The 15,923-nt window shown below is 39.6% G+C and overlaps 1 protein-coding gene across 1 annotated transcript in view; it reads left to right on the plus strand.

The window, feature by feature from the left end:
* KCNH8 (potassium voltage-gated channel subfamily H member 8) overlaps positions 1 to 15,366 on the plus strand; it is a 202,496-nt gene extending 187,130 nt beyond the window's left edge. Inside the window, exons 15-16 of the mRNA XM_040965251.1 lie at positions 2,129 to 2,205; positions 14,668 to 15,366. Coding sequence (XP_040821185.1) covers positions 2,129 to 2,205; positions 14,668 to 15,366 — 776 coding nt within the window. The remainder of the gene's footprint in view (positions 1 to 2,128; positions 2,206 to 14,667) is intronic.
* The last annotated feature ends 557 nt before the right edge of the window (positions 15,367 to 15,923 follow it).

The following is a 15,923-nucleotide window of genomic DNA, read 5'->3' on the forward strand; positions in this document are numbered from 1 at the left end:
TATTACCTGTTAAAGTCTTATCCATTACCCATTAAGTCTTATAACATGATGAAGGCCGTACATGACAAACTCTAAATAAAATACCATTTTTCTAAATTTATCAAACACATATATAAGAGTTAAATTTGCATAGAAAATGCAAAACTCAAAATTATCAAAAGGGTAATCCTTTTCTTTCTTCCCATCAGGACCTGAGATTCTTGGATTAGCATTTACCAATTAACCAATCTCTGAAAAAAATCTAACCCAAGAAAGATGTTTGCATGTACAGTTTTGGAGGTGTGTGTCTGGTACAGTACCAGTTTAATTTCAATCCACATTACCTAATGACACTCAACACCTTCTAGAAGTTGAAGAGTCTTCGTAAAACTTTTTGGTGGTACATGCAGGGAGGGGAGAATACAAGAGGGAGAGTTTGGTCTTGATCATGTAGTCAGTGGCTTACATGTATTATTATTCTGCTTGAGGCAATGGCCAAAGAAATCATAAGTATCCCTCAGCCTTTTTATTCTTACTAATGGCATTCTTCTCCTGGCTGTTTTCTCTTGCCTGTGTTGCTACAAAAATCTTTTCTCTAATTTCACTATTTTCTGTATGGAATGAATTTTGTGATTATTTTTTAATGATAATTTTTAAATATTTTTATCTGAAAGCCAAATTTACAGAGAAGGAGACAGAGCTTTCATCCGCTGCTTCTCTCTCCAAATGGCCACAACAGCCAGAGCTGGGCCAGTCCAGAAATAAGAGCTAGGAGCTTCTTTCAGATCTCCTAAATGGACGAAGGGGCCCAAGGACTTGGCTCACGTTCTGCTGCTTTCCCAGGCACATCAGTAGGGATGTGGATAGGGAGTGGACCAACTGGAACTCAAACTGGTGCCCATCCGGGATGGCAGCACTGCAGGCAGAGGTTTAACTTACTATGCCACAGTGCCAGTCCCTGGAATGAACTTTTTAAAGCTGCAAACCTGTTAATTTTTCTATAAGATTAAAATCCTGAAATAGTTTCCTATTGTTCTGAGTATGAAATCTGAGATTGTTGCATCATTACTTTTTAAATATTGTGTTTCCTTGCTAAATGTTTCATTGGCATCACTAATAATAGTTCATTCACTACTGCCTCTAAAATGGTGTTCACTTATTGTATTTGAACCGCAATCAGCTTTGGATTAATGAGTTTATTTTCAAAGTCAGAAAAAAAAATTCTACTTGCTGGTTCACTTTCCAAGTAGTTGCAATAACTTTGCAGAAGACAGGGCTAAAGCCAGGAGCCTGGAGCTTCATCCAGGTCTCTCACATGGGTGGCAGGGATCCAAGCACTTGAATCCACTTCCACAGCTTTCTGAGGCTGTTATCAGGGAATTGGATCAGAAGTAGAGAAGCCTAAATAAAAATGGGTGCCCTTATGTGATAGCATTGCAGACTACAACCTATTCCACATGGCTCAACACCAGCTCAAAATGAATTGATTTTTTTTGAAAAATATTTCTTAAAAATACTTGGGACCATTTCTAGTAACTTTTCTTCTCCCCTAAATTTCCTGTTAATTTCTCAGAATTAGGATGTGTGTATGATGAGAGATGTGGGTATTCATATTGATGCAGCTATATGTCGAATACTTGCCACTACAGCGGAGACTGACTCACCTGAATCTTTTTGCACCTGATACCAAAGTATCTGAAACAGTAAAGGAAAAAAGTAAGATCAAGAACATGGAAGAAATTACCTTTATAGTGAGGCAGGAAGAGATAGGAAATACACAAGTATTTGAAAAAGAGGTAGGAGTAAGATATTCTCACGGATATAGCAATCAATCATTAGAAAAGAAAGAGACAAGGACAGTCTATGTTGGACACTGACTATAATACGTCTTAGAGGATAGGCAAGAAGAGTCAACGTGCCTGGAACGTGGCGGTGATTGTGTTCAGAGGAATGGAAAATTCAGCATGAATAGTATGTAGTCACTGCTCAGTGTCACCATCTGTGCTTAGTGCATTGGCCACCATTCAGAGACGTGCAGGAAACTTTTGCGCATAGACACAGAAGATACACTCCTTTTCTTATTCCAGGTGCCACAGTCCTCAAATGTGAATTCCTTAAAGACTTACTCTGTGTGTGTGTCACTTTTCAGACCCAGAGATTGGAGCTGCTGTTCTCTTCATCAAAGCAGAGGAGACCAAGCAGCAAATAAACAAACTCAACAGGGAGGTATGGAACTTTCCTTGGTCATGCTTGAGGCACAAGAGAAGAATCTTAGTTACGAGCGATCATACACAATACCGTGATGACGTGCACACACCTTGTTCTCAAGTCACCTACCAGGGGTGACTGACTACTTTGAGTCATGAGATACGCAAACTTCCACAAGTCACTCATACTTCCTCAAACTACATTTCCACACATACAAGGGGCTACTAACCTCTTGCTTGGAACACCCCATCCCATATCACAGGGCCTGGTTCAAGTCCTGGCTATTCTGCACTTCTATCTCAGGTTCCTGGGTACACACTGGAGTGCAGTCAATGTTGATCAAACTACCTAGGACCCTACCAAACTTTGTATCCTACCTGGAGGCAGTTCCTGAGCCCTCTTCAGCCTGGCCCAGCCCCAACTGTTGTGGGCATTTGGGGAGTGAATCCATGGATAGAAGATGTGTGTGTGTATACATACATATATATATTTGTCTTTCTCTGTGTCCCTCTACTTCTCAAAAAAGAACCTTTAAAAAACATCTGTGTATATTAGTAGAAGAGTAGGATAGCAAGGCTTATCTTTGGGTCCACTGTGAAATTAAATAATGTAGCTAAATCCTATAGTATAAAGTACTCACTAAATAATAATTCATGCTATAAGTTTAGTGACATTTGGTTTAATTGGAATTCTGCTTTTCAGCTTTTTTATGTATACTCCCACTTTTAATGAGTTCATTAAAACATCGTTAGTCAGGCCCAGTGCAATAGCCTAGCAGCTAAATCCTCACCTTTTTTGTGCTGGGATCCCACATGGGCACTAGTTTGTATCCTAGCTGCTCCACTCCCACCCCGCCACCTGCTTGTGGCCTGGGAAAGCTGTTGAAATGGCCCAAAGCCTTGGAACCCTACACCCACCTGGGAGATCCAGAAGCAGCTCCTGGTTCCTACATTTCATAAAATTCAACCATTTTAAGTGTACAGTTTAGTAAATTTTACTGATTTTATTGGATGAAGCAGTGATAGAATATATTCCATGTCATATCCATTTACATGTAATCTCTGTTCCTATGTCTAACCCTAGGAAACCGCTACTGCACTGTTTCTACAAATCTGGCTTTTCAGTCCAATTCATATAAATAGAAAAATCAGGGTAGTTTTTACATTAATATCTTAATTTGGAACCCCTCTCCCTCCAAATAAAGTGGCTTCTGATAAAAATTGAATGTAGACACTCATTTGTTTGGGAGATCATCTATGAAGCACAATAAATAGCACAGGGCACCAAAGAGTGTGATTACACGATTAAATGTGGACAACTGGGTCTGAATCCTGTTGTGCAGCTGGCTAGGGCAGAAAGCCAACTTTGGTCATCTCCTTGGCCAGTGGCTTTTCTACCACATCCCCTTTGGGAACTGAGCTGTTGTGTGGAGAAAGAGTTGCAGTGTCACCAACTTCTGATAGCTGGTGGGAATGGAACCTGGAGCTTTAATGTGAGGTGGGGGTTTTCTCAGTAGCTAGACTGAATACTAGTCACATTGGATAAGAGCATGGAATGGCTTGAGAACCCCTTGACCAATATCTTAGCACAAATATTAAAACTGGTGATTCTTCTGGAGAGAAAATATTTCTAAAGTTTCTGTGTTTAGAGTATAGTTTTTCCAAGTTAGGACTGTTGTTTTTCTCTGACACTGGGGATCAGAGCCATATGTTAACAAACAGCCACTTGAAAACTAAAGTGTTTTCATGATGTGATTCTGTGCTCCAGTTTGTTTTTAGTGAGATGAAAGGTCTTTTTATCTTGTCAAACATTGGAATAAAAAGGACAAGGTAAAATATCAGTTATCCAATTATTCTTCCGTAAGGAATTATCTTTTCAGAAAAATAATTTTTTTTCATAGTTGAAACTTTGATATAAAATCTTATCCTTTACACATAATTTATACGGTTTTCACTCTTCAATTGGAACATTACAAGCCACTAAGATAAGCAGAATAAAAATACAAATTGGCTTCACACTTAAAAAAGTTCTCTTCCTAAATCCATATGTAATTTTTCCCCTTGGCTGTCCTGTAAAATAATGTTATTTGCAAAGGGGAAATACACTTAAACATTTGAAGATAATTGTTATGTTCTGATTTGATTATTTCCCATTACTTGCTTACATGATCATTTGATTACTGTTCCTGTTTATTTAAATGCTTTGGTTAGTGACAAGGAAGGGAAGAATTGATAATAGATGTGGATGTACTGCATGTTGGCCACTCTGCTACCCAAAGGACAGCCTCAGTCTATGAGTCTTGCTGTTTGGACTTCTGAGCACAATGTGATGTGTAAAAGCATTGCAGGATCCTTAAGTTTCTATCTGCTCAAGGATTGAAGATGTAAGTTGTTGATTGCAGTATGTATTTCACAATGATGATCAGTTAGCCAAAAACAGAATGAAACTTGTGAAAGAAACAACCTTGATAAAATCTGTATTCACAGACCGGTTGTGGGAGTTTAAAAGATGCAGGGTTGCTGTTCATATATGAGTGTGGCTTTGACAAAACTACCATTGCTTTATTGCAGTGTAAGAAATAGTGTGACTCAAAGGAAAGTCTATGAAAATAACTGCAGGGGCCATGGGCTGTGTGAATCAAATGCTCCGTTTCTGAAAGGTTTGTAGGTAAGGGATAGAGAGCTTTCTCATTTCTGAATCTTGCTGACCCACAAAGACATTGCACAAAGAATTCCCAGGGAAACTGCTCTGGCACACCAGTCATAAAGCATAAAACACGCTGTTGGAGACAGAGAAGTTTTGGAGAGCAAATATTTACATCAGCAAAGTGTCTGCCTTCCCTGTGCTCACTGGTTGCCTCTAATAACCAGTCGTAAGTCTCCAGTGGAGATTGCTCTGAAGGCATCATACAGTATGTACAGTACCGAGCATAGTAGCTTTCCTAAGAAGTGGTCAATGAATGCTTGGTTCCTGAGATGACAGAATCACCAGAGGGAATTTATTAACAATGCCCAATACAGAGTAATAGGAGAAGAAATAGTAATGGATGGATATGAAATGAGAATGTCTAAAATATATTAAAATGAGTTCTTTCATCTAATATATAAAGATATAAATACGTAAATATATCACAATATTAATTTATTCTCTATATTATCACAATATGCTATTTAAGCAATGCTTAACCATTATCCAGTATTATCCCAAATGACCATTTTAATGATAAAGACAAGCTTAACAGATACAAGCATACTCAGATCTACATTTCTAAAACGAAGCAATGCCAGCCAGGGATCTGTTAAGTTAGCCTTTCTCTCCAAAGTGTGCTCGACTTGAATGTTCTGATTGCATTTCTTCTTAACATCTGATTTTGTGTATACATAAGGAAACCAGTTAGTTGGAGACCATTGGTAATCCATCTGGAATCTTCAGGAAGATTTTATGTCTAGCCATCCTAACCAAATATGGCCTTTGTGGAAATATGAGTGCAATAACTTAATGGATGTTCTTGTGCTACCTATGCTATCCATTAATGGTGTTAACTATTTGGACATAATTAACATATCAGATAATTTAATGTTTTAGATTCAAAATGTTATGCCATTTATTCTAATCACAGAACTGTGCATCCCTTGGCAGAATGGATTTCAACGTATTTCATATCCACAAAGAAACCCCATTCCAGAGTCATTAGCCAGCACTGCCCAGTCACACTTCGCAACCATTACTCTACATTCTATGTTGATATGTAACAGCCAGAATGGAAAATCCTATGAATGGATTATGTAATCCAATGTAATTTTTTTCATTTGGCATAATACTTTTAAGGATCACTCAGAATGCAACATACTTTAGTCCTTCACTTTTTGTTGTCAAATAATATTCCAATTTATATACATATTTTATATATCAGTTCATCTGTTGAGGAATATTTGGGTTGTTACAATTTCTTGGTTAATATTAGTAATGCTGATAAAAAAATTCATACACAAGCTTTTGTGTGGATATATAGTTTCTCCCCTCTGGATTAAATACTTAAAAGCACAATTACTGGATCATATGGTAACTCAAAATTTGTTTGCAGAACTGCCAGGCTGTTTCCCAAAGCGATAATTTAGTATTCTCACAAGCAGGATGCAAAAGTTCCAAGCCCTACAATTTTTTGTCAACCATTTTAGTTATACTTTGAAATATTTTGATGTATCTCTGTGTGGTTTTAATCTACATTTCCCTCAGTTAAGAAATATTGAGCGTATGTTCACAGTATAATTGGCCATTTGCATATCTTCTTTGTAGAATAGCCTATTCAGACATTTTATACCCTTTAAAATTGGGTTGTCTTTTTATTATTGAGTCAGTTTTCTGTATATTCCACATACAAATCTGTCATTGAAAACATGATTTAGGATTTTCATCTCAAGGGTTTTTTTAAAGATTTATTTTACTTAAAAGTCTGAGTTAGAGAAAAAGAGTCTTTCACCCACAGGCTAACTCCCCAAATGACTGCAATTTCTGAAACTGGGCCAGGCTGAAGCCAGGAGCCAGGAACTTCAGGGCTCCCATGTGGGTGTGGGGCCCAAGTAGTTGGGCTATCCTCCTGTTTTCCGAAGCATATTAATGGAGAACTGAATCAGAAACTGAACAGCTCAGAACTGTATCCAGATCTCTCACATGGCATGACTTAAGAGGCTTGGCCTTCCATCTTGTGCTGCTTCCCCAGGAACTTTAGCAGGGAGCTGTATCAGAAATGGAGCAGCCAATACTGAAAGTGGCACACATGGGATGCCAGTATTATAGGTGGTGGCTTAACCCACTACACCAAAATGTCATCCCTCAAGACTCAAGGCTTGATGTAGCTTCCTGTCACTTTAGAATGGAATCTTTACAGACAAGGCTGGTTTGCTTTGAAAGCAACTCAAAAGCAGGGAAACCTACCCGACTCTGCATGCCATAGTATTTTTATTCCTTTTTCCAAATGTGTGAGACAAGCTCTAGAGCCTTAGCTTACTTGATTGTGATATCAGCATCTCATATAAAAGAATTTATGTCTCTTAGAACACTGACTGAAATATTCTAAGTTATAATATTTGACCATTAAAATTAATACAATTCATATCCCTAGTTATCTTTTTTAATTTTTTTAAAAAATTGAGAGACACAGACAGGCAGGAGAGACTTTATCTGCTTCATCATTCCTTAAATGCCTGCAAAAGTAGGTAGGTTTGGAAACTAGATCAGGAATCCAGTCAGGGAGTCAGGAACCAGAGCCCAGAGTGAAATCCAGACCCTGTAGTGTGGAACACAGGTATTTTAGCTGCCTAACCATGCTAAATAAATAGTTCATTCATTCATCAGCTATAAATGTGTGTGTGCCACAGCCCAGCAACATAACAAAGGAGTCCTTTGTTATCTGCAAGGATTGGTACAATTGGAAAAAAAGACTAAATAATCTAGGTATGCATGTATATATTTACTAGAACTAGTATATACACACTATATATATGTTTGTTACACAAGGGACATGAAAGAAAATAGATTTGGGAAATGAAAAAGTACATATATTGAGTGAAAGGACATTGATATATTAAAGAGGTTGATCCAGAAAGAACTCATTGAGAGTTTGACATTTGAATATACACTCGCTTTGTCAAGCTGCCTAGATAATTCTTTTGCTCATTCAATTCTTATACACATTGAGGTTGTATACAACTGTTATTTTGCAAGTGGGCAAACTTCTTTTTGGGATTTAATGAAAGCTTTGGAGACCCCTAGTCAGACAGCCATTTGTATATTCAATCAATGTTGTCCCCAAATTCAGGGGGGGAAATAGGAAAACAATCCAAAAGTTGCTAAACAGCAGATACTGTCGCCCAGCTTAACTAATAGAGCTGTGACCAAAGGACCAACTTACAGAAACTCGACAAGGCCATTGCAACAATCAGGTCCACAATACTAATGCTGATACTGCATGCTTGGTTTGCAAATGTTATAATTTAAAAAGCAACAGCCGCACCTGCAAAAATGAAACCCTGTCATCCCCCTATGACCTAGGAGAACCCATTCCATCTCCCAACATCCTGGTCTTTCTGGCTGTAGACAAGTATTTCATATTTCCTTAGCAAGAGAATTAGGATCTTCATTTGGAGGAAATGCATGTGTGTGCCAAGTATGATAATTATTTTAGCTGATGGGTAAAAAAAAAAATTGTCACTTGTGTTTAAATGCTTTGTGAAGTAAAAGGCGCAAGGATAAAATTTGGCCTTTTTTTTGGGTGTTGCCCATTTATGCAATTTGAATTTGTCTGAATCCCATGATAAATATACAACATAAAAATGAACTAAGTGAATGCTTAATTATCTGGATCAGAGTTTGTAAAAATATGTGTTTGTGACAGGGGGAGAGGGGTGGTGTCATTACCATTCCTGAATTTAGGAAAACTGTCTAGCAGGAAAATGTGGCAAAAATAATTGACAGGTTAAGAACTCTTCAAGCTAAGAAGATTATGTCAACAGATGCATTCCCCATCTGTTCTCCAAGTGCACAAAAATGGAAATTAGGTTTTTCTCTGCATATCATCTAAAGCTCCAGCTATACTCAAAGCCTGTGAATTATAACAGCAAGAATCAAAATTATGAAGGAAAGCTACTTTTATGTGAAAAAAGTTGAAGGGGACAACTATTGTCAAAAATACATTTTTTTAACCTCATTAAAAACTCACACTCCTGGCTCCCTAAAGGAACAGCCTGAAAGGCATTCCAGATCTGTGTTTTCAGCAACTCACAGTGCAACCATAATAGCTGGCAAGGCATGGTGATGTTGAGTCATAAGTTACCATTACCAGAGATGTCTTCTTCAAACCATGTATTAATAACTTTAAGTCACCCATTAAGTGGTGGAAATTTCCACGACAGAGAGATCATATGAAGTAGCCTCAGTTGCTATGAATGGCTCTTCCTTGAATATTTTGCACTGTTTTTAGGAGAGATTAGTGGAAATGGGTTAAGTGGATTTGAAACCAACAGAAATTCAAACTAAGAAATTCAGCAAAAACTCAACGAGTAGCAAATTGCTCCTATGTAAGTTACTCATGTTAATACTTGTAGATTACATTGAACCGTAGTGCACAGACCAGAAAGGACCAACACCTCCCCAGAAAGTCTCTGTATTAGATTCTGGTCAATACCATTTGTTGTCTCATATAGAGAATTCTCAGTCCATCATACATTAATTACCCAGACTTTGGCCTGGACATTCAGGATCTTAATAGTTGCCATGATTTTGCAGTTATAGCTGTTACTATTTGCTACTGCAAGCAAACATACAAAAAAATACTTAATGTCAGAGATGCTTTATTTTCATATTAATTATGTTAAATCATTAGAATGGCTTATTTTTCCTTGCTGAAGCAAAGGAAGAGTTATAACCATGGCACGCATTTCTTTGTGCTCAGTGTATTCCTATCATGCAGTTCCCCACTAAGCTTAATGCCTCTAGGGTATTATCAATTCCACTCACCTGGGATTTTGAAAATACCAGTTACATGGTAGTAACATTTAAAAACATCGTATTATTTATTTCTCACAGCAATATGATATGAAGGATGAGAAATAGCATTACATCAATAGAGCTCAAATATGACGGGCTCCAATCTGACCTCTGGAATTAGGAGAGCAATAGCAATTTTATAGTTAACTTGGATGTGGCAGAAATTTTTAAAAAATGTGTAAGTTGTCGATTCCCTTTTTAGAAACATGGAAAGGTCAGTGCATTGTTTATTATGGTCAGTTGGCAAGTTCATGATCTGACAGGTGGCTCCATCCTTATGGAGATTGATGCCAAATACGCCACATTAAACTTGCTAATGTAATGATATTTTTGAATGGAAGAGAGAAGAATCTTTAGATGCTCCAAATTTTAGGGTAGAAAACTGAACCACTTGGAAACACAAATGTTGTTTTCATCACTATGTTTTTCTCACAGTTGGAACTTTGGGAAGTGTAGAGAAATCTTGGATGTGAACAATTGGTTATGCAGATGGTGATGGTGAACAAGTTTTGCCAACAGTTTTAAATTTCAGACTGGTGGATTTTTATCCATAAATGAATATGCAGGAGATGAAGCAAGGGAGAATGAGAAAAAATAAAGGAGATTAATAAGAAAACATACAATAATCCTTTTCTTATTAATCTATCTTTATGAGTATGCCACAGGTAAAGCATTCACCCAGAGTAACAACCAGAATGCAAGAAGTTTGACAAATTGTAAACACATATAGCATTCATAATGAGCCCTTGGAATCTGGAATAGGGGAAATTTCCTAGTGTATTGTATCTACCCATAAAGTTTACAAATGATAAAGCCAAAAGGGAAGGATCACAGAAGGCTTGGCCAATAGAGGCCATGTCTACAATTGTAAAGCAAATAGAATAAACGGGGATTCTTCATAGTGGAAATGGTACCTGTTGCTGAAAACAAGGCGATTTTTAAGATGTCAGTTTAAAAAATTGAATTGTAATAACACTGACAGCCATAGAACTGTTACCTATACTTGAAATAAAGAAGTCCAGATACAGATTTTCCAACATTTTATAGCAGAAAGTTTTGCCTGCCCAAGATATTTGTGTATAAGTAAAAGTTGAAGGTAATATGTAAACCAAAACATGTTTCCAAAATGGCAAGCCTTGCATTCATGTCTGCATCCAAGATGGAGGATGAATGTTAACCTGCGTCCATGAAATAGTGAAATAAAAGCTCCTTCCTCAATACACATTGCCCCAGTTGAGAACAATCTTGTGTGATACAAGTGAAAGGTAAAACTGGTCTGTGAATTTTAATGCAAAAGAAACCAAAAGCTTTGCTGAGGAAATCAATGAGTAGAACCTTGGAGAGAGCAGCTTACTGGGTGGAAAGGAGCAGGAATAAAGAGCCAGCAATAGAGAGGTCCAGAGCAGTAAATCACATCTCACTGTTTTCATTCTATTGGTGTGCAAGGAGGAAATGTAGAACACAGAATCCTTTAAAACAAAGGGGGGAAGGGAATAGGAACAAGTCTGGAATGCAATGTTAAACCACTACCTGGGATGCGCTCATCAGGTCTGAGTGCAGTTTCAAGTTCCAGCTCTTGTTTCCAATACATCTTTCAGCTAGTGCACCTGGGAAAGCAGCAAATGATGGCTATAGTGCTTAGCTCCCTGCATGAGGGAGATGAGACGATGTTCAAATTTCCTGGCTTTGTTCTCTACTTGGTCCTGGTGCAGCACCAGATACTGCAGCCATTTGGGACCTAGGGGACAAAGGAGCTACTTCCCCCCACTCCCCGCCCCTCCCTCCCTCTCATAAGGTATTTGGGATATATCCCAAACAAATGGAAGTAACATTTTCAAAAATGAGAAAGAGCTTGTGGGAGATCTTTTGATACCTCAGAAAGAGCTTGTTTTCTCTAATTTGAGTACTAATTTGAGTACCAGGAGCATTTACTTGAGGAATTTGTTTTCATTTCATCATTTGGTTTGTATTGATTGGGCAGCACTCTAGTTCCAGGTTGTATTTTGAAGGTGTTTAGCTAAGTGGACAGTTACTCATCAGATCTTCCCAGCAACCTTTTTAGCAGGAGCCTATCTTCTTACAGCAGACAACAGGGACAAGCCTTTCAACTCTCCACCCCCCCAAAGTAGAGACACTGCATTCGTTCAGTGCAGCTTACATTTGATTACCTCTAAATTCTTTCCCGTTTTAGAATGGGTTTTGTTGGCAGCCTGGCAAGCAGCAGTAAACAAAGTGCTGGAAATTTTTACTGCATTCTCTAACACTTTGTCTCCTTCAGTGCCACAATGTCTCCACCTCCAGGAGATGCCATCTCTCCTGGTGACAGCTGGCTTTGTCCTTGTAAGGGGAACAGTTCTCCTTGACTAACATGGATTAATTCCATCCTGTAACGGTAATGAGGCCAGGGGTGTGTCCTCACAGCCATTCTGACACAAGTCTTTCTTAACTTGAATCTTAGCCCCCAGAGCTAAAGAAAGCCTAGTTTGAGTTCTTTGCTACTTTTAAACTAGGGTAGTAATTTGTTCACAGGAAATGTTCACGCTTGCTTACATTCCTGGATTCTCAAAATTTCAGGCCTGAAAGCTATGGCAAATGCACAATAAAAGTTAGATGTCAAAATGATTGCCATGAAAATGTTTATTTTCAAAGCTAAAAATAGTTCATTGGGACTGTTTACAGGTCTGTGGTTCCACTTTTTACCCTGTGGCAATTTTTAATTTGAAGAAACAAGATTTTATTGTACTTAAGCCACTGTTTACTTCCTGTTTGCAGACCACCACAGCTTCTACAGCTTTGTGGCATTGCACTCTTGACCAATTCTAACCACATTACAGAATATCTACCCACTCTCTTGAGTAGTGTCTCCTTAACAGAAGGAGAATCAAATTTAGAAAGCCCTAAATTCTAAACTAAGGACTGTCATTCATGAAATAAGTGACGTTAAAAAAGTCATTTCCCATTTGGGCTTGTCCTCATTTTCCAAGTTGGGAAATAATAATGTACTCCCGCCTATCTTAACACTGTTTGTAGATCCAAACAGGAAACGCATCATGGTACTCAAACATTTTTTGGGTAACATAATTCTTAGTGTGCCTAAAATTCGAAATCGTCTGTCAGACGGTCTTGATTCCGTCCTCACTAAAAGATGAAATGAAAGCATCTTGTTGAGGGTTGACTTACTGCAGCCCTGGTCAGTTTGTTATAGGAATTAAGCATGGACAAACGAACTAATTGTACCTATGTCTTTTCAATCAACTCCACTTAGTGGAAGATTTCACTTCTGAAATTTTGATAGAACCACCAATAATTGAAGAGGGAAACCTTAGGAGTGTCTGCGAGACAAAGATGCTGTGCTACTGACACAAGCGTGACCCTTACATTTTAGAATTGAGACTTGGCAAGTAATGAAATTGACAACCTGTAGTGAAAACTTCAAATCACACTGAATCTTAGATTCACTATGTCTGCCCCCCTCCTATGCCATATGTAGGATGGTGGGTATCTTCCTCTGGCCTGGTCTGGGTTGCTCCATATAGCGGGTCTTGTGCTCAGCTGTAGGGGCTGTCTCAGCCTTTGCCTTTGATGCTATGCCGTAGTATCCCTGCCTCATCAAGACCAGTTGGGGTAAGAGCCCCTGAGGGGAAGATCTCTTGGGCCTGGAGAAATCTAAGGACTCAGTCACTGCCTCCTGGCAGTGGCTTTGGCCTGAGTCCCCAGCATTGGATCCAGCCCAACAGGGGCACCCCCAAAGCCTCCACACTGCAGGGAGCTGCAAGCCGCCCCCAACCCCAAGGCCTGGACCCCATACATGGCAACTTTACCCACTAGTCCAGAATACTGGCCCAAGCCCACTGCTCTTCTATGATTGTGGTATTTCACCAATAGATACAGCACCTTCTGCTTGGAGTTTTGTGGTTCTTGAAAGAAAAATAAAGTCATAAAATGTCCTTTAGAAAATCCAAAATTTGGGTGCCAACACTGCAGTACAGCGAGTTAAGCCATTGCTTGTTACACCAGAATCTCCTATCAGTAATCTGCTTCAAGTCCAAACTATTCCACTATTCTGAACAGCCCACGAATTTTTCTGGGAAGACAGCACAATATGGCCCAAGTATTTGGGCACATGCCACCCATGTAAAAACCAGGATTGATTTCTGGGCTCCTGGCTTTGCCTGGGCCCAAACCCAGTTGTACCTGCCCAGTTGTCACCTGAAGAGTTGACAAGCAGATGGAATCTGTCTCTTCTCTCTCCCTGCCTGCCTTTCAAAAAAAAAAAAACTTAACACAAAATGTTATTGCAATGAAGGAAAAACATTACAACATTGTGTTGTGAAAGTAGCAAAAGACTTAAAAACGTGTTTCCTGCCTTCTGACATAAATTTTCCTCATTTTGATGAATCCAAAGATTTCAGAAAAGCTAGGTTTTAGCCAAAATTCAGTCTTCTGGAAGCTTTCCATGTTCAAAGCCTCATGTGACTGTTAGGAAAATAAATTCTACACAACCAATCTGGTGTGATTGTTTAGCACCCACACCATCCCTGAAGGCCACTTTGTCTCTAACCTGATAAAGCATGTTCCTCTATCAGAAAAGGACAGAAGAAGAACTGTCATGCACTAAGTGTTCACACGAAGACAGTGATACCCACAGGCTGAGGACTTTACATAGAGTATCTTCCACTCCTCACTGTTTCAAGGTGGCTAGTGACTTCCATGCACAGCTGTGAATCCTGTCCCCTCAGAGGAAGTGAAAACGGACCTATGCCTTTAAGTGCATGAAAGGATTCCAAAACTGCTCATTAAAGTCCCAGGCCATATTTGGAGTTGGAACACCTTTTTGGGAGTTACTTACAGTATCTTACTTTAGTTTCCTGCTCTGAAATCTAGCATTCCCGATCGGCATTAACTATGGCTTTTTGCTTTGCTTCATCCACACAGGTAACAACATTGACTCAGGAAGTCTCCCAGTTAGGCAAAGATATGAAGAATGTGATGCAACTTCTGGAAAATGTTCTGTCACCCCAGCCACCATCCCAGCGTTGCTCTCTACACGCCACCACTGTGTGCCCCTCCAGGGAGAGCTTGCAGACCAGGATGAGCTGGAGCGCACACCAGCCTTGTCTGCACTTGCAAGCAGCTGGAGCTGCTTATCCCCAAGCACAACTTTGCGGTGGCAATGTCACCTCAGACATTTGGAGTGTGGAACCCTCTTTGGGAAGCAGCCCCCAACAAACTGGAGCTCATGGACCAAACCCTGCAGACAGTGAACTCTGTCATTCTCCAAACCTTGAGTATTCACCTTCCCACTACCAGGTTGTGCAAGAAGGTCATTTGCAATTTTTAAGGTGCCTCTCTCCACATTCAGACACAACACTGACGCCCCTGCAGTCCATTTCGGCCACTCTCTCATCCTCTGTCTGCTCTTCTTCACAAACGTCCTTGCAGCTGGTCCTCCCAAGCACATCAGAGGAAGGCAGTTTTGGTCAGGGAGTTGTTGGCTCCCTCAGTCTGGAAAACTTACCAAGATCCTGGGACCGAGAAGGAATGGCATCCATCTCTACCAAACCCTTGGAGAACTTTCCCGTGGAAGTCGTTACAAGCACAGCAGAAGCGAAAAATAAAGCCATGAACGTATGATACCAGAACACACAAGCTCCCAAGTTCAAACCCTCCACTGCATGATTGCTTTGGTAGGCATCGAGGACTGAGCAAAGTCAGAACTCTGCAGAAGAGAGGCGAGGGAACCAGGGAAAGGCACAACCACACCCTTACCGTAGCAAGCAATTTCTAGATCCTAGAAGTACAATAGAAACCTACTTATGTTCAGGTGTTAACTTACTGGTCTGTTTGACAGACTTCGGTAAAGGCCCAAAGACCCCAAGGGTCTGAACGGCTGGAAGCCACAGACAATCTGCACTAGTGGTGTCCTGGGTGGCTTTTGTGAAGTGCAACAAAGGTTTTTTCCTTGAGTGCCTGCTTGTCATTCCTGAACAATGCCCACAGCACTGTTGGCCTCGGGAGTGCATAGCTCCTGCACATCTGCTTTCCTGTTGGAGCAGGCAAACGGACCATTATTACGGCATGTCATCTCAGACAATCAATTCAATAGCTCTGGTGACCAGTGCTTAGCTGTTCGCACGTTATTTGCCATGTAAATGAAAAATGTCTTTATTTATCAAAAAGAGGCTATTTTT

This window comes from Ochotona curzoniae, unplaced genomic scaffold, assembly GCF_017591425.1.
Source record: "Ochotona curzoniae isolate NIBS_2020 unplaced genomic scaffold, NIBS_Ocur_1.0 contig_1302, whole genome shotgun sequence".
Classification (NCBI taxonomy): domain Eukaryota; kingdom Metazoa; phylum Chordata; class Mammalia; order Lagomorpha; family Ochotonidae; genus Ochotona; species Ochotona curzoniae.